The 22,081-nt window shown below is 42.0% G+C and overlaps 1 protein-coding gene across 1 annotated transcript in view; it reads right to left on the bottom strand.

Moving 5' to 3' along the window:
• LOC139318309 (cytochrome P450 2J5-like) overlaps positions 1–18,921 on the bottom strand; it is a 29,883-nt gene extending 10,962 nt beyond the window's left edge. The window contains exons 1-4 of the mRNA XM_070945702.1: positions 18,831–18,921; positions 17,538–17,698; positions 11,885–12,061; positions 7,445–7,586 (exon numbers count right to left, since the gene is read on the bottom strand). Coding sequence (XP_070801803.1) covers positions 7,445–7,586; positions 11,885–12,061; positions 17,538–17,698; positions 18,831–18,921 — 571 coding nt within the window. The remainder of the gene's footprint in view (positions 1–7,444; positions 7,587–11,884; positions 12,062–17,537; positions 17,699–18,830) is intronic.
• Between the last annotated feature and the right edge of the window lie 3,160 nt (positions 18,922–22,081).

The raw sequence follows: 22,081 nt of genomic DNA, 5'->3' as shown, positions 1-22,081 counted from the left end.
TTGGTTCTTTACCATTACTAGGTTCTAATACTAAGCAAAAGTCTAATGTACTTTTCAGATATCTTAGAATTCTTTTGACTGCTTCCCAATGATACATTGTTGGTTTGCTAACATATCTTGACAATAAGTTGAGTGGTAATGCAATATCTGGCCTGGTCCAATTAGATATATAAAGAAGTGAACCTATGACTGATCTATAAAATGTATTATCCTTGAATTCAGGGGAAGATTCATCAGTGTTTCTAAGGAAATCAGTTTGCATAGGAGTGTCACAGGGTTTGGCATTGTTTAAATTGCATTTGTTCAGAAGTTCAATGATTTTATCTTTCTGAGTAAGTTTGAATCCCCTTCTAGTTTTGTTAATTTGTACACCAAGGTATTTGTTTACCTTACCTAGAGATTTCAACGAGAAATGTTCGTTTAGCTTATTTACAAAGGTTTCTCTTCTCTCCTTGTGTTTTCCTATATATAAAATATCATCTACATAAATTAATACAAATTCAATATGATCATTACTCTTTTTTACAAAGAAACAGTTATCAGCAGTGGTAGCGTTGAAATCCATGGTCTTAAGTACTTTTACCAAGCAATCGTACCATCTTTTGCCAGATTGCTTTAATCCGTATAGACTCTTGTTCAATAGCCAAATTTCATTCTTATTAGTGTATTGACTGTGTGGTGCTCTTACATATATTTCCTTATCTAGTTTTGCGTGTAAATACGCAGTCTGTATGTCATATTGAAATACATCAAGATTGAGTGCAGATGCCACTACTAGAGCTGTTTTAACACTCTCTGTTCTCACTGTGGGGGAGTATGTGTCAGTGTAGTCCTCCGGATATTTTTGTGCATAACCTTGTGCAACCAATCTAGCTTTGTATAGAGTATTGCCTCCTTCTAGATTCTTAATTTTATAAATCCACCTGGTACCTATAATCGTTTTATCTTTAGGTGCAATCGCAGGTGTAAACACATTTAATCCTTGCAAACTTTCCATCTCTTTTTTCATAGCTAGTTCCCATTTTTCCTTTTCTTCACGAGGGAGTTTTAATACTTCCTCATATGTATTAGGTGTCATTTGTTCACCATCCATATGCATTATGTAATCTCTGTATTTATTTGGTACTTGATTTCTATTGTTTCTAATAGCTCTTTCGGGTTTGCTATGGTTATCATGCAAATATCTTGCTTCCTTTTTTGTTAATGTGTCTGTCTTTATTTTGTGCTGACTATTTGTCCAAGTTTTGGTTTTGTTTTTATTTTTGTTGATATTTTGATTTTCTATTGTCCCTTCCTCACAAGATTTTGTATCTTTGCATTTATTTGGAAATATTTCATTAAGATGTAATTTAGACCAATTGGCCTGTTCATGGAACACAGCTGTTCTGGAGACTATAAATTTGTTATTATTATCAATGAATCTGTACCCTTTGGTGCCAGTTTCATATCCCATAAATCTTAATCTTCTGGATACGTTTTCTCCCTTTCTTCTCAACTGCTTAGGTATGTGTACGTCTGCAGTGACTCCAAATATGTGCATGTGTGCTAATTTGGGTTTCCTATTATACATCACCTCATATGGTGTTTTATTCACAATACTGGACCAGGTTCTATTTTGAGTGTAATTTGAATAATGTAAGGCCTCTGACCAAAATTGTTTGCCTAAACCAGCATCCTCTAATGTGCACCTAATCATGGTTTGTAGTGTGGAATTCTTTCTCTCTGCAATCCCGTTTTGGAACGCAGAAAATGGACTAGACGTGAAATGTAGCATTCCTCTATCCTTTAACCATTGGGAGAATTCTTTAGACATGAATTCACATCCCCTATCTGTCATAATTTGTTTTATTCTGATATTATGTTGTGTTTCTATGCGTTTGTAGAATTCCTTAAATTTCTGAAAGGTTTCATCCTTGTGTTTTAATGTGTAAACAAAACCATAGCGACTGTAATCGTCTACTATTGTTAGGAAGTAATGTTTTCTATAAGTGATTGATGGAGTTAATGGACCAACTAGGTCCATATGTACTAAGTCAAAAATTTTGTTAGTTGATCTGTTGGATTTTTTTGGTCTGGGACTAGTTTTTAGTTTAGTGGATTTACATACTGAGCATTCCAAATAATTTTCACAATTTTTTATTTTGACACCTTCTGCGTGTTCAGTCATTTTTTGTACTACAGGAAAACTTGCATGTCCTAACTTCCTATGCAAGATGTGAGCACACTCATCATGAATTGGTTTACCTATTCTTGGTTTCTTCTCATTGTGTGTATTTGCGTGATCATGAGATATTTTACATTCATCATTGTCACTGTTACTAACATTTTCATCATCTGCCTCAATACAATCTTCCATATTTGAATCAATGTTATGTAACCATCTTTCTTTTGTTATTAGATAGGGTAGGCCTCCTTTAATCATCACAGTGCCTACATTTGTTTTGTCCTTCTCTAAAGTTGCTTTCCCCTTTGAGAAAACTATATTGATGTCAGAATCTCTACTTAGTTTTATGGCACTTAGTATGTTATGAGGTATTTCTGGAATTAACAATACCCCCTCTATTTTTCCTAGGCCAGGCAAGGTCACATTTCCTCTGCCTAATACTTGAACCTTTTCTTGATTAGCTACCTTTATTACAAATTTATCTTCTGTAAATGAAGACAATATATTTTTGTTATTAGTGGTGTGGTTGGTTGCCCCAGAATCAATAAGCCAATTATTGTTCTCATTTTGTTGTGTTTTAGTGCTGTCTTGTTTATTTAGTCCATTCAGTGAACCAGATTTTCTCTCTTTTGAATTTTCTCTACCCCCTCTACTATCTCTGTAATTTGGTGGGCTTCTATATTTATGTCTATCTGTGGAAGACTGTCTATAATTGTATTTGCTCCTATACTCTGACCTATGTCTCTCCTTTGAGATTTTGGGACAGTCTCCTCTATTGTGTTCCCTGGACCCACAATTATGGCATTTAAAAGCTTCATTGTATTTTTCCTGGAAAGCTACCTTCCTAAAAGATTTGTGTTCTGTGTGATTGCTGGAACGATTTTTTCTTGAATTGTCTTCTGCTATCAATTTGTTAGATAGACTTTCTATGGATAAATATCCTAGATTGATGGTGTCTAAGTGTGACATAAAACTATCCCATGATGAATCAAGTGAATTGATAATAACACTTTTCATTGTTTGATCTGAAATCACTTCCCCCCTCAAATGCAGCTCAGCTCTTATTTTGTTTAGGGATATCAAATGCTCACTTATGGAAACCCCTGGTTTTACTCTGGAAGAAAAGAAATCCTTAGACATTCTTGTAGTGGTAGCTACACTATCGCTGTGAAACAGATTAAACATGCATTGAATTATTTCTGAAACAGTTAGGTTTGGTTTGATGCTATGATACATTGCAGGAGACACGCTAGATATTATTAAGAAAAATGCTCTATGATGTAAACAATCTATTTTTAAAGTCCAAGGTCTTCTTGGAGGACTAGTGATAAAGAATAGTAAATTTTCTTTCATAAAGACAACCTGAAGCTGTTGATACCATTCTTGCAAATTAATGCCATCAACTCTAAGTTTTGGGAAGTCACTGGGTAAGTTTCCCACATTATTTTGTCCATTACTTACAACCTGAGGTAGTCCGTGGTCTCGCAAGTGCAGGAAATTGCAAAACGGCATGGGGATGCTCGCAACGAGTCTGCGCGGTTCTCTGGCCAGTTCAAGTCTTTCCGGACCGTCTACGTAGTTTCGCACATGCGCGTTGCTCATTTCTTCTTTGGCGTCGTCGTGGAAGGTTCTCTCCATTGCAGCTCGCTCGCTCCGCTCCTCTTCAGACGAGTCGGTTTCTGGCTCGGTTTTAGGAGTTTTGATGGCGGCGACTGCTCTTTTCTTTCTTTTGTGTGCGTTGGTACTTGATCCGGTCTGCGGTGTAGGGCGGAATCGACATGGCTCTCTGGGCTCGGGCGTCGTCGCTCTCGAAGTCAGGATGGGAGCGTGCAGGTCTTGAGGTATCGGCTTGTTCTCTAGCTTCTTCGTTGTCGCTTTGGAAATTTTTAATTTTGGCCCAAATGCAGCAAAAAGCGTCTTCATTGCTGACTTTACTTGGGATTTCGTTAAGTCGTCTTCGCTTTCTGATTCTGGTTCTTCTGAAGAGTTTGAATCTTCCTTTTCGCTTTCGTTGTCTGATAACGTTTTTCGCGCCAGAAATTTTGAACTGAGCATTTTGATTGGCTCTGCTTCGCTCACTTTGGAGGCTTGTTGGAACCAAGATGGCTGCCATTCAAAATTTCGCGCGGGATCACATCTTTTCTTTTTCATAACGACTTTCTCTGTAGTCATATCACTCACAGTTTTTTGGTCTTTGGGTTTCTCTTTAGCAATGTTTTTCTCTCTCGCTGCTCCGCTGTTTTTCAGCATTTCTTGGAGATTCGCGATGAGGCTTTCATCATTCTTCTGGCTTTTTAATAGTTTTAATATCTCTGACCTGAGTTCGTTATTTTCTATTTCGATTTCCTCCTGGTCATTATTTTCATTTACTAGTTCTTCTTCTTCAGTGGTGTATTCTTCGGATTCTCTCGAAATCGCGTTGTGGATTCGTTGATTATTTCTTGTTCAGTTTCTATTTCTTTGCTGTAGGCCCTGGTGTTGGGCCTATCTTTCTTAGACATCTTTAAGTATTTATTGAGTCAATTAACCATCCTCTGCTACCAGTTTGTTGCAATATTTTCAGGATCAGACTCAATAATGATAATAAGAGTTAGAGGTTTAAATATATTTCTCTTTAATTATAACAGGCATTCTATATTCACTGAATATTCACAGATAGAAGCAAGGAAAATGGTGAAGGTGGCTCCTTATATATACAAGGGGTGGAGCCAAGAATGGGAGTGGTGAATTATGAATACATTAGGAACCAAAGAATAAGTTAACCCCCGATGTCCCATAAATACATTATTTACACATTAGGGAATAAGGCATTTACATCTCACAGGGTCAACCTATTTTCCAAAGCACCTGAAGGCCAGACAAGGAACAATGGCTAGAAACTAATCAAGGAGAGATTCCAAAGTAAAAATAAGGAGAAATTTTCTGAGAACAATCAACCCATGGAACAGAAGTTGCCTTCAGAAGTTGTGGGAGTTTCATCACTGGAAGCTTTCAAGAAGAGACTTATTTTTGGGGAAACAGGGTAGTTGCTAAGTCATGATGTGACATAATGACATTCTTTCTCCATATTTTTATGTTTATATTCCAGGAGATTTTTATGTTTATATTCCAGGAAAGAAAAGAAGTACTCTATCGTTGTGCTTCTTTTTTTTCCACTTTCTTTGAGTTCTCGGTTTCTCTATGTTTCTTCAAAAATACCAGATTTACCATGTGCACGATTTTTCTTTTGGCTCTACTTTTTTTTTAAGGTAAGGAAGACGCTCAGTGGAGTTTTTTTCCCCTGTTTTGAGGGCAAGGTTTTGTTATATTTCTCATTGAAGAGAGGGAAAACAATTATTTAAGCCTCATTTTTTTTACTTGATGGGACTCGTGCTGTCATTGGAACAATTTCAGCTCCACAGCTGAAAGGAATTGTCCTTTTTTTTTTTCTGTTTAACTTTGCCCAGGAGTCACTCAGTATTGAGGGGGAGGGGGGGTGATCTACAATTGAGCCAAGAGAAAATGGATTATCTAAATCGCTTTTAATAAGAATTCCTCCCTAGGACTATTAATTAATGTGGATTTTGGAGCATTAACACAGAATGAAGGGTCCAGATGGACTTGGAATTAAAAATTTTAATTAATTAAAAAGAATCTTTCTGTTTGAAATGGTGATTGTTGGGGAGGAAGGACTATCATGAACGTGAGAATGAGATCTCAAAGATTTGACACAAGAGGGAGGTAGAAGATAATAAATCCTTACATTATAATAATTATAAATTATAATAAATCCTTAATACCAATTGAGACAAATGGTTATTCAATCTCTTCTTTAAAATCTCCAGTGTTGGAGCACTCACAACTTCTGGAGGCAAGCCTTTCCATTGATTACTATATTTTTCAGACTATAAACACACCTAAATTTAGAAGAGGAAAACAACAACAAAAAGTTTTTGGCCTATCTTTTTGGGGGCCTTTTCCAGTCTTTTTTCAGCCTGTTTTTGAGGATTTTTTCAGATTTTTTCAGCCCATTTTGGGGGCTTTTTCAGCCTGTTTTCAAGGTTATTTTTCAGCCCATTTTTGAGTCTTTTTGCAGCCCATTTTTGAGGCTTTCTTCGGCCCATTTTTGCAGCTTTTTTCGGCCTTTTTTCGGCCAATTTTTGGGACTTTTTTTTGGCCCGTTTTTTCTGAAAATATTCAGTCTATAAGATGCACAGACATTTTTGCCCACTTTTGGGAGACAAAAAAGTGTGTCTTATAGTCCAAAAAATATGGTAATTATTCTAATTGTCCGGAAATTTCTCCCTAGTTCTAGGTTGCTTCTCTCCTTGATGTCAACTTGCAAAGCTTTCAAGTTGCCATGAGCAGGAGGGAGGGAGAACTGATAGAGCTGATTGATTTCCCTAACTGAAGTGCATTCCATACATTCTTCCTGACCGCAATCAGAAGGAGGGTGTTGGATTTCACAGCCAGCCAAAGTGGTTAATTGGAGAATGTGATTTATGACATGGCCAGAGAGGAGGGGAGAGACAGGGTCAGAGAGGAACGTAAATCTATGTGGGATTAGTTCTAACTGCATCCGAATATTGCCGAAATGGTGCTCCTAATAAATGAGTGTATTTCTTTTGAAGTTCAGCTCATGGCTCATGAATTAATTAGGGCATCTTTCGGAAACTTCACACTTGATTAGTTTCCATCCATTGCTTCTTATCCTACCCTCAGGTGCTTTGGAGAATAGATTCATCCCCTCTTCTTTGTAGCAGCCCCTCCCATATTGGAACAGTGCTATCACATCTCCCCTAGTCCTTAATAGAATAAGAGACTTGGAGGCCTTCTAATCCAACCTCCTGCTCAAGCAGAAACCATATTCCATTTCAAACAAATGGTTGTCCAATTCTTCTTAAAAACTTCCAGTGATGGATCACCCACAACATCAGGAGGCAAGTTATTCCACTGATTAATTGTCAGGAAATTTCTCCTATTTCTAGCTTGGTTCTCTCCTTAATTAGTTTCCATCCATTGCTTGTGGTCCTTCCTTCAGGTGCTTTGGAAAATAGGTTGACCCTCTCTTTCTACAGTCAAAGGTGAGCATTGTTATCAACAGACCTGCCATTTTCTTGCCGCTATATTCTGTTACTCCCCCACCCTAATACCCAGTTTATTAGTGATCTGTGTTGTGCGGTAGCAGGCAAGATCTGCTGTTGTAGCCAATCATATCAGAAGAATAGTTCTTCTCAGGTGGATGCAAATCTACAACGAATAAACCCTGTTTATTTCCATTAGTGCTGCGATTTGTCTTACCTTGCATATCCAAATCATTTGCCATGAGAAGCATTGCCCATAGCAGGGAGGCGTAAGTTGTGTCTGTCCCAGCAATAAAGAGGTCAGCAATGCAGAGAGCCAAGTTATCTTCATTATAAGTAGAATTGAGATCATCCTTCCCCTATAGTTATTAATAAGAAGAAGGAAATGTCATTGATAGGCATTTTCCTACAGCTACCAAAACTACTTCAAAGAAGCCTGTTCCTATATTAGCTCATGAACCATCTTGTTGTGATGACCCATGGCGTGGCACAAAGGCGATGTCAGCACTTCAACCTGCATTTACTCTAGTGCTGACATAAGAAGGAGAAGAGGGGGCAGCTGGCAAGAGGACGCTTGACTTCTCACCTACTTATTTTCCCTGAAGATAATGTCCCCTAGGAGATGAGATGGGAGGGGGGGGACATTCCTGGGAGCTGAAGTACTAGATATGGGGAGAGTGATTTGGAAGCGGGTCAATGAGATGCTGAGAATTGGGGAACGGAAAGGGAAGGTCTGGGGTCAGGAAGTCAGTGTTGGCTATGCCACAAAAGGGGACAGATTGTCGTACTTAATAAAATGAAAGATTTCTTCAAAGATTACTTGTTTGGAAATGCAAATTATTTTAATTAAGACGACATTGAAACCTGACAGGCAACACAGCCAGAGAATCGGTATGAATCCCTTTATTGGAACCAACTTTGCCTCCAATGTCCCTTTCACGGCCTGGAGAAAAGCTCTCCCACAAACCTGCAGATACTTCAGTCCAAACGCTGTAAACAGAATGACTGCAATCAATCACTCCAGCAGGGCAAAATAATGAGGCCCAGACGGGAAAAATAATCCCAGCAAGACAAGACAGGCACACAGTAGCACGGCAGTAATTCAAACAGTCAGGAGGGAATGCAAGGATTGTAGGCCACAACTCTCAACACCAGATGAATTCAGCATTTGTTCTCGACAAACGCCCTTCCCAACTGCCTCTCCTTTAAACTGCATCCCCAGGTGTGCCTTGTGAAGGAAATCGGAGCCCTTTCTTTCCTCTTAAACCATGCAATCCATGTTGCTCTCTTCTGCGTTCTTCCCTGTGTGCCCTGGGATGAGGAGGGGGTGGGTCTTGGTCTTTATCTGAACCCCCCTCTCCCTTGTTCTCTCTCTCCCCTGCTCTGCCCAGCCTGACTTTGCCCTTCCCCAGTTTCCTTCGCAGCCAAAGGAGCCACTCTCCTGCTCTCTGTCAGCTGTTCATCTTCCATTTCAGATTCAGACTCCGACGGGGACATGACACTTGTCTGGGGAGAATGAGGCAGTAATCCACACTATCAGGATGGTACAGGTTGCAAAGGGTGCATATAAAAAGTGGGACATGATTATTGAGTGAATACCCTATTGCAGTGACCCACCCAACCTTTTGGGCATCAGGGACCGGAGGTGTGGAGAGAGACTTTTCCATGGATTTGAGGGGTCATGGTTTCATATGCTGTGCCTGAATCTTGTGGATGGGATTTCATTTGTTTGCACAGCCTGGTTTCTGGCATGCCGAGACCCAGTGCCAATCCATGAACAGTGTTTCCCAACCTTTCCAGCTTGGTGGACCGGAAGCAATGATGGTGGTAGGGTAGATGGGATGGTTTCATGTGCACTCTGCCACCACTTCAATGGCCAGTTCCGAATGGGGACCTCTGCTCTACAATAGTGTTTCTCAACCTTGGCCCCTTACAGATCAGTGGACTTCAATTCCCAGAATTCCCCAGTAAATCTAAGGAAGAAGAAGCACTTCTTTCTTCCATCCATTTAGAAAACCGAATGTTTTCAGCGGTATGGTGCTATGGATTGACTCTCCCAAGTGCTTCAAACCACAGAGGATTTCAGATGGAAAAACTACTGTAGAGTTAAGCCCCCCGTGAATTCAGACAACAAAAGGGAAAGAGGCAACGAATTCGGAGTGCATGAGTATGCTTAGGAGGGCATGGCCTTTTTGAGTTGGACTAATCTGCATTTCCTGGTAAAATACATGGAAAAATCCCATTGGTGGGAATATCCACCTAGGGTTAGGGTTAGGCCTCCATGAAGTCGGACAGAAAAATGGTCGTCGGCAATGAATTCAGAGCTCATGGGTATATTTAGGAGGGCACTTCCTTTTTGAGTCTGACTTAGCTGCATTTCCTGGTAAAATACATGGGAAAATCCCATTGGTGGGTAAATCCGCTTGTCAGCACTTCAAGCTGCATTTACTCTACTGCTGACATAAGAAGGAGAAGCGGAGGCATCTGGAAAGGGACGTTTGACTTTTCACCTACTTATTTTCCCTGGAGATAATATCCCCTAGAAGATGGGATCGGAGGGGGGAAATTCCTTTGAGCTGGAGCAGTTGATTAGGGGTAGAGTGACTTGGAAGATGGCCAATGAGTGCAGGGGAGTGGGGAACGGAAAAGGAGGGTTTTGGGTCTGGAAGTCAGTGTTGGCTACGATGGAGTCGGATTTAGAATGTCGTGCTTAATAAATGGGAGTTTTCTTCAAAGACTTTGTTTGAAATGCAATTTATTTGAGACGACCTCGAAACCTGACACCACTTAGGGTTAGCAATGAGTTCAGAGCACATGGGTATGTTTAGGAGGGCAAAATCCCATTTTTCACACTTACGACCACTGCAACATCCCCTTGATCAGCTGATCAAAATTCAGACATTTGGCCTCTGAGACGTATTTATGATGGTTGCAGTGTCCCAGGGTCACTGCTTTGACAAGCAAAGCCAATGGGGAAGCCAGATTCATTTAAGAACCGTATTACTAACTTAATACCAGCAGTGATTCACTTAGTAACTGTGGCAAGAAAGATCGTAAAACGGGGCAACGCTCACTTAACAAATGTTTCACTTTAGCAACAAAAATTTAGGGGCTCAACTCAGGGCTCCCCAAAGGAGATACATCTGGCGGGTACCCAGAAGAAGGGCCTTCTCCATGGTGGCTCCCTCTGGAACATCATATCTCCAAAGATTAGACTGTCCCCCACTCTAACGCTCTTTGGGAAGTCCCTGAAGATGTGGTTCTGCCAGCAGGCCTGGGGAACCCAGAGCGGGTTGGATCCCATTAAATGGTTGGTATGAATGTGTGTTGTCGCTGAGGTGGGGAGTTATTTATTTTATTATTTTTCTTTTTTATTATTTTTATATCTTTTATATTGTCCTTTTATGTCATAATAATAATAATAATAATAATAATAATAATAATAATAATAATAATAATAATGTTATTATTATAATATAATAATAATAATAATAATAATAATAATAATAATAATAATAATAATAATAATAATAATAATAATAATAATAATAATAATAATAAATAATAAAATAATAATAATATAGTTATAAAAAAATAATAATTTAGAAATTCTAAATTTGCCGGACTTGAACATTTTGACTCTACAAAAAACCACCTTACTCGGAACAGCTTACATCCTCCGACGATACCTTAACAGTTCCTAGGTCCTTGGTTAGGACTCGAGCTGCTGAGCTATTAACCAGCCTCAAAGGCTGTGAATCTCACTAAAGATTAACTACTACTAATAATAATAATTATAATAGTTGTAGTAGTAGTAGTAGTAGTAGTAGTAGTAATAGTAGCCCTTGGAGCAATACCCAAAGGACTACCCTCTATTTAGAAATTCTAAATTTACTGGACTTGAACATTTTGACTCTACAAGAGACCACCTTACTCGGAACAGCTTACATCCTCCTACCTTAACAGTTCCTAGGTCCTTGGTTAGGACTCGAGCTGCTGAGCTATTAAGCAGCCTCAAAGGCTGTGAATCTCACTAAAGATTAAATAATAATAATAATAATAATAATAATAATAATAATAATAGTAGTAGTAGTAGTAGTAGTAGTAGTAATAATAGTAGCCCTTGGAGCAATACCCAAAGGGCTACCCTCTATTTAGAAATTCTAAATTTGCCAGACTTGAACATTTTGACTCTACAAAAAACCACCTTACTCAGAACAGCTTACATCCTCCGACGATACCTTAACAGTTCCTAGGTCCTTGGTTAGGACTCGAGCTGCTGAGCTATTAACCAGCCTCAAAGGCTGTGAATTTCACTAAAGATTAACTAATAATAATAATAATAATAATAATAATAATAATAATAATAATAATATTATGGCCGGTGGGAGGCACAAACACATGTACATGCAGTGGAGCTGGGCCGGGACGATGGCTGGCATGCCCGCTGAGAAGGTTCTACTTGCCACCTGTGTCATGCATGCCTTAGGTTCGCCATCATGGATTTAGCCTCTTTAAGCTGCCTTGAGTCACCATGTGTGAGCAGGCAACCATATAAATTTTCTAAATAAATAAATAAATTGTGGTCAAGTCTTCCTGTAATGATCCTACAGAAGATACGCTCTATAATGAATTGGAGCAGTGTGCCAAGGCTTACTTTCTCCATTTGCAATAGATAGAAATCAATGAAATCCTGTGGTCCATGCAAGTTCCGGTTCTCCTTATGCAGTGTAATTTCCTTCCTGGCAAACGAAACGATCGTCTCCAAAGCAGCTAGGGCAGTCTGGTGAGGGCCTGGCAGATGCTTCATGATATGTGGGAAACCTTCATAGAGCTATAAAAGAGAAAAAGAAAGAGAGAGAGAGAGGGAGAGAGAGAGAGAGAGAGAGAGAGAGAGAGAGAGAGAGAGAGAGAGAGAGAGAGAGAGAGAGAGAGAGAGAGAGAGAGAGAGAGAGAGAGAGAGAGAGAGAGAGAGAAGCTATCTATGGAGGTTTATTTATTTTATTTATTTTATTTATTTATGGAATTTATACCCCGCCCTTCTCCCCAAAGGGACTCAGGGCGGTGAACAGCCGAAAATTAAAATAACATACAATATAAAAGTTAAGATGACTAAAAATAAATTAAATTAATCGGCCTCCCAATTTAAAACCCCAAGCTATACAATTAAAAAACTAACCCATAAAACCTATTCAGGTCAGGCTGGCTTGCTGAAATAAAAACGTCTTCACGGCCTTACGGGAAAGTGCGGAGATCCGGACTCAGTCGTATTCTGGGAGGTAGCTCGTTCCAGAGGGTGGGTGCCGCCACAGAGAAGGCTCTCCCCCTGGGGGCCGCCAGCCGACATTGCTTGACCGACGGCACCCTGAGGAGGCCCTCTCTGTGAGAGCGTATTGGCCGGTGCGAGGTTATCGGTAGCAGAAGGCGGTCTCGTAAATACCCTGGCCCTAAGCCATGGAGCCATGGAGGTTCTCAGTCATTCAGGTCATGGTTGTCCTAAGGGTGCCTTTTCCAAGAGGCAACTGATCTTTCTTGTTTTTTTTTTTTCTTTTGAAGAAGTTTCGTTTCTCATCCAAGAAGCTTCCTCAGCTCTGACTACTGGATGGTGGGGAATGGAAAGATTTATACTCCTTGCAGACAGCTGGGCCGCTCTTTTGAAGACAGGAAAGTCCACATTTTGGACAGAGAGGACCTCTGGTTTGAAAGAGGGGTCAAAGAAATGGTATAGGGTTTCCTGCCTAAGCAGGAGGTTGGACTAGAAGACCTCCAAAGTCCCTTCCAATTATTCTATTCTATTCTATTCTATTCTATTCTATTCTATTCTATTCTATTCTATTCTATTCTATTCTATTCTCTATTCTATTCTAGCTCCTGGGTCTGGAGTGGTTTAAGGGGGTGTTATGTATATAGTTTTGGCGGGAAGTTTAAATGTTAATTGGTCAATTGTGATTGGTCAGCTCCCTGGCCGGCAAGGTATATAAAGAGAGCTGTGTTACTGTAACTTTTGCTGAAGTCTCACACTACATTAAAGAGCTGTTGTCACGCGCTACCTTGTCTCTGCCTCCTCTATCGCCCAACCTAACACTCGGCACACACACACATCCAAGCCAGTAGGGAAGGTAAGTAAATTTTACCTCAGGATCCCCTTGTATGACCTTCTGACAAGCAAAGTCAAGGGGGAAGCCAGATTCACTTAACAACTGTGTTAAATTAAATTAACAACTGCAGTGATTCACTTAACAACTACCAAGAGCCTTGGTAGTACAGGGGTTTAAGGCACCCTGTTATTAAGCTTATTAAGACCAGCTGCCTGCAATTACTGCAGGGTTCGAATCTCGCCAAGGCTCAAGGTTGACTCAGCCTTCCATCCTTTCTAAGGTAGGTGAAATGAGGACCCAGTTTGTGGGGGCAATAAGCTGACTTTGTATAAATATACAAAAGGATGAAGGCTATTGCTTAGCGCATTGTAAGCCTCCCTGAGTCTTTGGAGAAGGGCGGCATATAAATCAAATTTAAAAAAAAAAACAACAACTATGGCAAGAAAGGTCATAACTCATTTATTTATTTATTTATTTATTTATTTATTTATTTATTTTTATTTAATTTAATTTTTATACCACCCTTCTCCAACAGGACTCAGGGCGGTGAACAGCCGAGATAAAACATAACATATAAAATTTAAAAAACAGTTTAAAAGACATTAAATAATTTCGGCCCTCAATTTAAAACAACCCAGTTAAAACCAATTTCAAATTAAAACCGAAAGGATGGGATCAAGCCAGCCCGGCTAGATGAAATAAATGAGTTTTCAGGGCCCGATGAAAAGTCCGGAGGTCTGGTGCCGTGCGAATCTCTGGGAGTAGGTCGTTCCAGAGGGCAGGTGCCGCCACAGAGTAGGCTCTCCCCCTGGGGGTTGCCAGCCGACATTGTCTGGCCGACGGCACCTCTGTGCGAGCGAACTGGCCGGTGGGAGGCTATTGGCGGCAGAAGGCGGTCTCGTAGATACCCCGGCCCTAAGCCATGGAGCGCTTTAAAGATGGTCACCAGCACCTTGAAGCGCACCTGGAAGACCACCAGAAGCCAGTGCAGCTCACGCAGGAGAGGTGTCACATGGGAATGCCCCGTCACTCCCATAATCCCCCGCGCGGCCGCATTCTGGACCAACTGGAGCCTCCGGGTGCACCCCAAGGGGAGCCCCATGTAGAGATTTAATAACTTTAATAACTGTATTGCTTAACAGGGGAAATTTTGGGTTCAGCTGTGGTTGTAAGTCAAGGATTAACTGTATACTCTTGTTATTTCTTGACAACGGACAGGATCTCCAATTCTGCAATTAAGTTCGTATGCAACTCTTTCTCTGGTGTGTGTGTGTGTGTGTGTGTACAGGTAGTACACACACACTTGACATATGACCACAACGGAGCCCAAAATTTATGTTGCTAAGTGAGAAATTTGTTAAACAAGTTTTCCCCCATTTTACAACTTTTCCTGCCACATTTGTTAAGTGAATCACTGCAGTGGTAAATCAGTAACACAATTTGTTAAGTGAATTTTGTTTCTCCATTGACTTTGCCTGTCAGAAGGTTGCAAAAGGGGATCTCATGACCCCGGGGTCCTGCAACTGTCATAAATGTGAGTCAGTTGTCAAGCATCCGAGTATAAATCATGTGACCATGGGGATGCTGCAATAGTCATAAGTATGAAAAATGGTTATAGATCACTTTTTACAGTGCCATTGTGACTTCGAGCAATCACTAAAAGAACTGTTGTAAGTCAAGGACTACTGTCGAGTCCCGCTCTGGGGCTCGCCATATCTGGGGGCAGGAGGCACGATCCAATTGATTCCAATGGTGAGAGGGGCTACGGAGCCTGCCGCAGTCCCAGCAATGGCGGCGGAGCGTCCTGGAACTATGCTGGCAGCAGGGGGTTTCCTGGGTGGTGTCGGCCACAGCTGGTACCAACAGTGGTGGCAGCGGACCCAGACCACGCCAGGCCAGCGCTGGCAGGTCACCCATCAGGGAGGACATTTCCCAGCAGCTTCCAGCCGCGGCTGGTGCAATAGACAGGGCAGCTTCAGCCTACGGGCTCATTAACACAGCCGCTCATCAGCTGTTCGTCCCTGCATCCACGCATGTACTCCTGTGCCAATTATGCCTTCCAAGTCTCTGCACTCTACCGGCAGCCTGCAACCAGATGTCAGCTATTGAAGGATGGATGCTAGGTGAACAGCAGGCGTGGCAGGCTGGTAAGTGGGCATGGCCCCAGACTGATAAAACGCGCTGGGAGGCAAGAGCTCCCAGTGCTAACTTTGTGCGGTTCTGTGCGTTATACTCAACGTGTACCAGGGGTGGGTTCTAAAATTTTTTACTCCCGGTTCTGTGGGCGTGGCTTATTTTGTGGGCGTGGCTTGGTGGTCATGTGACAATTATTTAGGATTTAGCAGAGGTACTGGTCTACCAGGCATTTAACTGCTTGCAGAGCTGTACCGATCTACCCATTTATTTTTTGCAGGCACTGATCTACTCATGTATTTTTCAAGGCACTGATCTACTCATGTATTTTTGCAGGCACTGGTCTGCTCATTTGTTTTCTTTTAACACTGATCAGCTGTAGGGCGGCCCTTTGAAGCCCCGCAGCAAGAGTTTAAACAGTTTTTTTCCCTCTAGCCATCAGCTGGGACTCAGCAGGCAGCAATAGGTTTGGGGGTGGGGCCAAATAAAAGGTAAGAATAACATGGAGGGGTGGAGGGGGCATGTGGGAGGTGGGGGGCAGAACCGGTTCGGTGACATCATATTGTCACCGCTACCGGCTTGGGAAAACTGGGCCGAACCGGGAGAAACCCACCACTGACGTGTACCAAGGCTCCGGCCTCTGAGTGAGAAGTAAAACCTGGATTCTTGAGCTGCTGAGTTTCCTGTGTGTGTTTGCTTGACTTCTCCCTGGTTCAGGCCCGGACCATTTGAGAACTACCTGTATTCAATTTCTAAAGCCACCAACTCACAAATGATCCTGGGCAGAAAATTCCATGGTCACCTCTCTGTCCTTAGGCTCATGTTCACCTTCATTCCAAAATGACCACCTTCAAACTTAAGGATCAACTTATTTCAAAGGGTACATTATTACTGTTGTATTATCATTCAAGAATGGCCAATATTTAACTGAGATGGGTCTCTTTTAAACACCATCAATTCATTGTTCTAGAAAATCTGAAATTAAGTAATTCAGATCGGTGTTCTGCCCCAGCTACGGACCCCAAAGAACGCAGCACACAAAATCTATACAAAGCTTATTTTACTCAAATAACTCAGTCTTTTTCAAACAAAGGCTGTTAATAAACTTTCTTAACAGCCTACAAGAATCCTAAGATAAGGTAATCACAGTCTTACTAGGGTTGGCAGAAAGCCCAGAAGCAATTTTTGCAGAGAATCCAGATGTGAAGGAGAGTGAACTAAAGTTGTTCCCTACAGCTTGCTGCAATCAGCATTCCTGATTAAATAGGCTAAGAGAGTGGCCAGTTAGCCCCAAGCCTTACTTTCGAGGAAACCTCCTCCTGAGGAGCCACTCCTGCCTTTTGGCAGCTCTGCGCACCCATGCATCGAGAAGAGGTTCTTCCTCTTCATCCTTGTTAGGTTCAGCTTGTAGCTTACTCCTAACTTGTTGGTCAGGCAATATATCTGTTTCTTTAAGAAACAACTGAGCCACATAATCAGGGTTTGCTGAACCCTGCAATTAGGCTACAGTGCATAAATAAGCAGCGCAGAGAAGCATTCCTTGTTCTTGATTGATCCTGTTACTGTAGCTTCCTGCGTCTTCTGCTGATTGGGGTTAGACTGAATTGTTATATGGTACTGTATACCAAGAGTTACTAAAGTCTGTTTGCTTTGGTAAGGGAAGATACTTACTGGACTGATATTACTGTTTATGACCTTGGACTGTTTTACCTACACCGAGACTGCTTATTCTCTTGTATATAAAGTATTTTTCTCACACGAGCTGTACGTTTATCTCCTTCCCTGTGTGTTTCTGCTCTGCTCATTGCACAAGCAACAAATACTTTTTACACACACCCTAACAATCCTCTTCACTTAAGGGAGCTTCTGGAGGTTCTGAAGGCCCTGGCTGAATCCCCGCCTCTGGCACCACATCTTCTCCAGCCTCCTCACTGTCCGACTCGAGCGCCAGCTGCACAGGCTGCTGGCGCAGCACCACACCAGCCTCCTCGTTGTCGGAATCAGCTATAATCTGCACAGGCTGCTGACGGGCCACAACAATTCGTAGGAAAAGGAAAAGCCAAAGATGCTACAACTTACTATGTAGAAGATACTGCTTCCAAATTTTAAGGCAGTCGAAATGGCCTTCATCAACTCCAGGAAGTCCTTATCGTCGATGGAAAAACGATATCCGAAAGCTACAGCACAAATCACACTGCAAACTGATCTCATGATGGCTAGCGATGGGTCAAATGGCTGGCCTGAAAACAAAAGAATTCGTATTTATATTCACATTAATTCTGCCTTTCCAGATTATATCAAAACTTGGATGCCTGGTAGATCTTATTAGAAATACAGGTAATCGTTGGCCACGTAATCATCTTTTGAGACCTTCTGACCACCAAAGTCAACGGGGAAGCCAGATTCACTTAACAACGATGTTACTAATTTAACAGCTGCAGTGATTCACTTAAAAACTGTGGCAATAAAGGCTGAAAAATGGGGGAAACTCTGTTAACAAATGTCTCACTTAGCAATGAAAACTTTGGGTTGCCAGCAGTTTGGAGTGGTGAGGAGCTTGTAGGGCATCGAGTTGTTCCCACGGCGAGTTAGCTGGTGAGACTTGTTCCGTCCCGACTCAGCCATCCAGAGTCAGCCATACCCAGTGAGCACTGTTGAGTTGACCACACCCATCCTGCCACACCCATCCTGCCACACCCACCCTGTCACACCCACCCTGCCACACCCACCCTGTCACATCCACCCTGCCACGCCCATCTGGCTGTTGTGAGTCATCATTGTTTTACATGCAACTGGCCCTTTGAGGGCAACCATAATGCTAATGTAGCCCTCAATGAAATTGAGTTTGACACCTCTGGTATAGGGTCTCCTCCTTGAGCAGGGAGTATGACTAGAAGACCTCCAAGATGCCTTCCAACTCTCTTACTCTGTTATTCTGACTGTGCAGTTATACTCAAGCCAACATCATTTAAGTGTGAGGGTTCCAAGTAACACCCCCAACGAAAGAAAACGCCGAGGCTTGAGTTTCCTCAAAGTTACGTTTTATTAGAGATGTCATATTGGCACATCTGGAAAAACCCGAACCTGAAAGCTTCCAGATTTTCTCCACCCAAAGGAAAGTCCCTGCCCAACACCCACATGTCCATCACATGATGCAATTCAAGCACCGTTCCAACTGGAAATGCCTCCCAGCCTTCTAGGTGCAGGGCAAGATGACCTTGACTCTCTGAGAAAGGAATGTTATTATGACTATATATCATCCTTGCCCCATACAATCCCTCCTCCCTGTTTCCCACAGTAGTAAATGTGACAGTCCTGAAGGCCCAACAAAAAAAGACGGCTTCAAGGCCTGACACTCGGATTGTCACATACCCTTTGTCTCAGCAAAGAATTCCACAAGCTGTTGAGCCTCCTCTTGGATTTGCGATTCCATGCCTTTATTCCCCAGTCCCAATTTCCTCATGGTAACAACCCCAAACTGCCTTTGCTGCTGCCAGGTGTGACCATTTGAAAAGACGATACCTGACATCACCGAGACAGAAGAAACATTAGTGTTCACAAAAATGTAAAATTAATCAAGATTGGCAGCCTTCAAAATGTACCTTGGTACTCATCAAATTTGCCACTTGATGCATTTTGATGTGAAAAGTTTGTCACAGTATTCCTTGTTTGTTTGGTACTCAATGCACAAGTTAGAACTTGTTGGTGTCGGCTGCCTTGTGACTCCCTACATCCGTGATGGCAAACCTATGGCACGGGTGCCACAGGTGGCACGCGGAGCCATATTGGTGGGCACGCAAGTGTTGCCCTAGCTCAGCTCCAGTGTGCATGAGCATGCCAGCCAACTAATTTTCAGACCTTCCGGTCCCACCGGAAGTCGGGAAACTGGCTGTTTCCGGCCTCCAGAAGGCCTCCGGGGGGATGGGGAAGGCTGTTTTTGCCCTCCCCAGGCTCCTAGAAAACCTCTGGAGCCTGGGGAGGTGGAAAAACAGGCCTAAAGGGCCCACCGTGCCATCGCATGCTAAAAGCAGGGGGAAGTGTGGGGGGGGTCACGTGCGCATGTGCGGGAGGGTGGGGCGCATTGATTTATGGATGTGGGCACCCGCACCCGCAACCCCCCCATACTCCCCCCACTTTTGGCACGCGACGGCAAAAAGGTTAGCCATCATTGCCCTATATTATCCTTTGGAGGGGGGTGGAATTGTTTAGTACTCATTGCGGCTCCTGGAACCAATTCATGATGAGTACCCAGGTATCACTGTATATGCAGTTCAGCCTCCTGCGTTGAACAATCCAACCTCTTTTATCCATCTTTTTACATCGAATAGTAGTTTGTGTCTCAAACTGTCTGTCATAATGAAAAATGTGGACTCTTCATGACCCAGATAGCCTCAACTGATACAGAGAAAACGACTCTACAGAAGTTCAGGATTCCCCGTTGGAGAGTTCTGAGCACCTTTTTAACCTCAAAGGTGGCTACTGAAGTCCCACATCCATCCTCTTCCTTGAAGGTCCCTCCTTACATGGAGGACCCAGATTGTTGGGGGCAAGAGGCTGACATTGTAAACCGTTAGAGAGGGGTGTAATGCACTGCGAAGCAGTATATAAGTCTAAGTGCTACGGCTATTACACAGTGGTGAAATGTAAAATTGCCTTGGTGGCGCAGCAGACTAAAGTGCTGTTAAGTAACACCAGCTGCCTGCAATTGCTGCAAGTTCGAATCTCACCAGGCTCAAGGTTGACTCAGCCTTTCATCCTTTCGAGGTAGGTAAAATGAGGACCTGGTTTGTGGGGGCAATAAGCTGACTTTGTATTAAAAAAGGACACTGCTTAGGGGGGGGCGAAAGCCCTACTAAGCAGGTATATACAAAAGTATGAAGGCTATTGCTTAACGCATTGTAAGCCGCCCTGAGTCTCTGGAGAAGGGCGGCATATAAATCGAACCAATAAATACATAAATACATAAATACATAAATACATAAATACATAAATACATAAATACATAAATACATAAATACATAAATACATAAATACATAAATACATAAATACATAAAATTTGTTACTACCGGTTCTGTGGGCGTGGCTTGGTGGTGGTGGGTAATGTGACTGGGTGGGCGTGGCCAACTTTTTTTTTTTTTTTTTACTTTTAAAGGCATTTTTTCTACAACCTTAAGAGGTTGCAGAAAAAAATGCTTTTAGAAGCCTCTGACGATCCCAGCGGAGCCGTGCGATCATCAGAGGCTTTTTTAAAAAAACTTTTAAAAGCATTTTTTCGGCCGAAGAGGTTGTAGAAAAAATGGTTTTAAAAGTAAAAAAAAAAAAAGTTGGCCACGCCCCGTCAGTCACATTATCCCCACCACCACCAAGCCACACCCACAGAATCGGTAGTAACAAATTCTACATTTCACCACTGCTTCTTCTCATGGGAACCACTGTTCATCTTTCGGGAGTCTTGCAAAATCTGATAAACAGATGATACAATACTCTTTGCTTCATAAAAGAGTTGATGAATCCAGACCAAAGGATAATCCTGGAGTTGTGTGCAGATAGGAGGATTAGAAAAGGCTGTTTATTCCTTTTCAGGGGAGGTTCAGCCTTCTCCAACTGCCAGATACTTTAATCCGAACTTTGGACTGTCGGCCATATTGATTTTGACCCCACCCCTAACAAGACAGCACCCAATAACTCCTATAGCTATGACTTACCCCTTTTTTGAGTGGAAGCTAAAACGAAAGGTGTGATCGGGCGATCGGCAAAGGCTTCTGAATGGTCAATCAGTCCTTCTTTCACAGCTTGGTATCCAGAGAGGATTATAATATGATAAGGGCCTCCCCACAGAGAATAGATGTTCCCATATTGCTTGGCAAGCTGCAGATTGGAACATGGGAGAAAAATGGTTTACTGTATTAGACTTGCTGCATTTTTCGGACTATAAGACACACCGGAGTATAAGACACACCAAGATTTTGAAGAGGAAAACAAGAAAAAAAGGTTTTGCCCTCCCCAGCCTCCAGGAGCACTCAGCAGGCCTCTCAAAGCCTCTGCGCTCCCTGTTTTTCACCCGTTTTTCGCAAAAACGGGGGCATTTTGCCCTCCCCAGCCCACAGGAGCACTGCAGGCCTCCCAAAAACTCTGCACCCCCTGTTTTTGCAAAAAACGGGGCCGTTTTTCAAAAAAACCCAGGACGCACGGGGTTGAGTTTCGGAAGGCCAAAAATGGCTGTATTTGGTGTATAAGACACACCAACATTTCCACCTTCTTTGGGGGGGGGGGGGCAGTGTGTCTTATACTCTGAAAAGTACGGTAATTGATTATGTTGTCCCTGTTTCATACTTGGTCACTATGACTTGGAAAGCTTTAATCCACTACATGATGTGGATTAAAGATACTGTTCTTTTTTTTTTTCCCAAAATTGTTTTATTTTTTTTACACATAAAACATAAAGTACATCGTTTCAGAGCAAGGGTTTGGTCCGGCATAAAATGAGTACAATTATTCACATTCCTTCAATCAATTTTGTTCCAAATTTTATCCATTTACATCTTTAAAAAAAAGAAAAAAGAGAAAAAAATATCTTATTCTAAACATTTATCATTCTACTATTACACCCAAAATTCTAAAC

This window comes from Pituophis catenifer, unplaced genomic scaffold, assembly GCF_029215685.1.
Source record: "Pituophis catenifer annectens isolate HBS135680 unplaced genomic scaffold, rPitCat1.0.hap2 SCAF_6, whole genome shotgun sequence".
Classification (NCBI taxonomy): Eukaryota; Metazoa; Chordata; class Lepidosauria; order Squamata; family Colubridae; genus Pituophis; species Pituophis catenifer.
The sequence above is the reverse complement of the archived record's forward strand: the minus strand, read 5'-3'. Positions and strand labels throughout refer to the sequence as shown.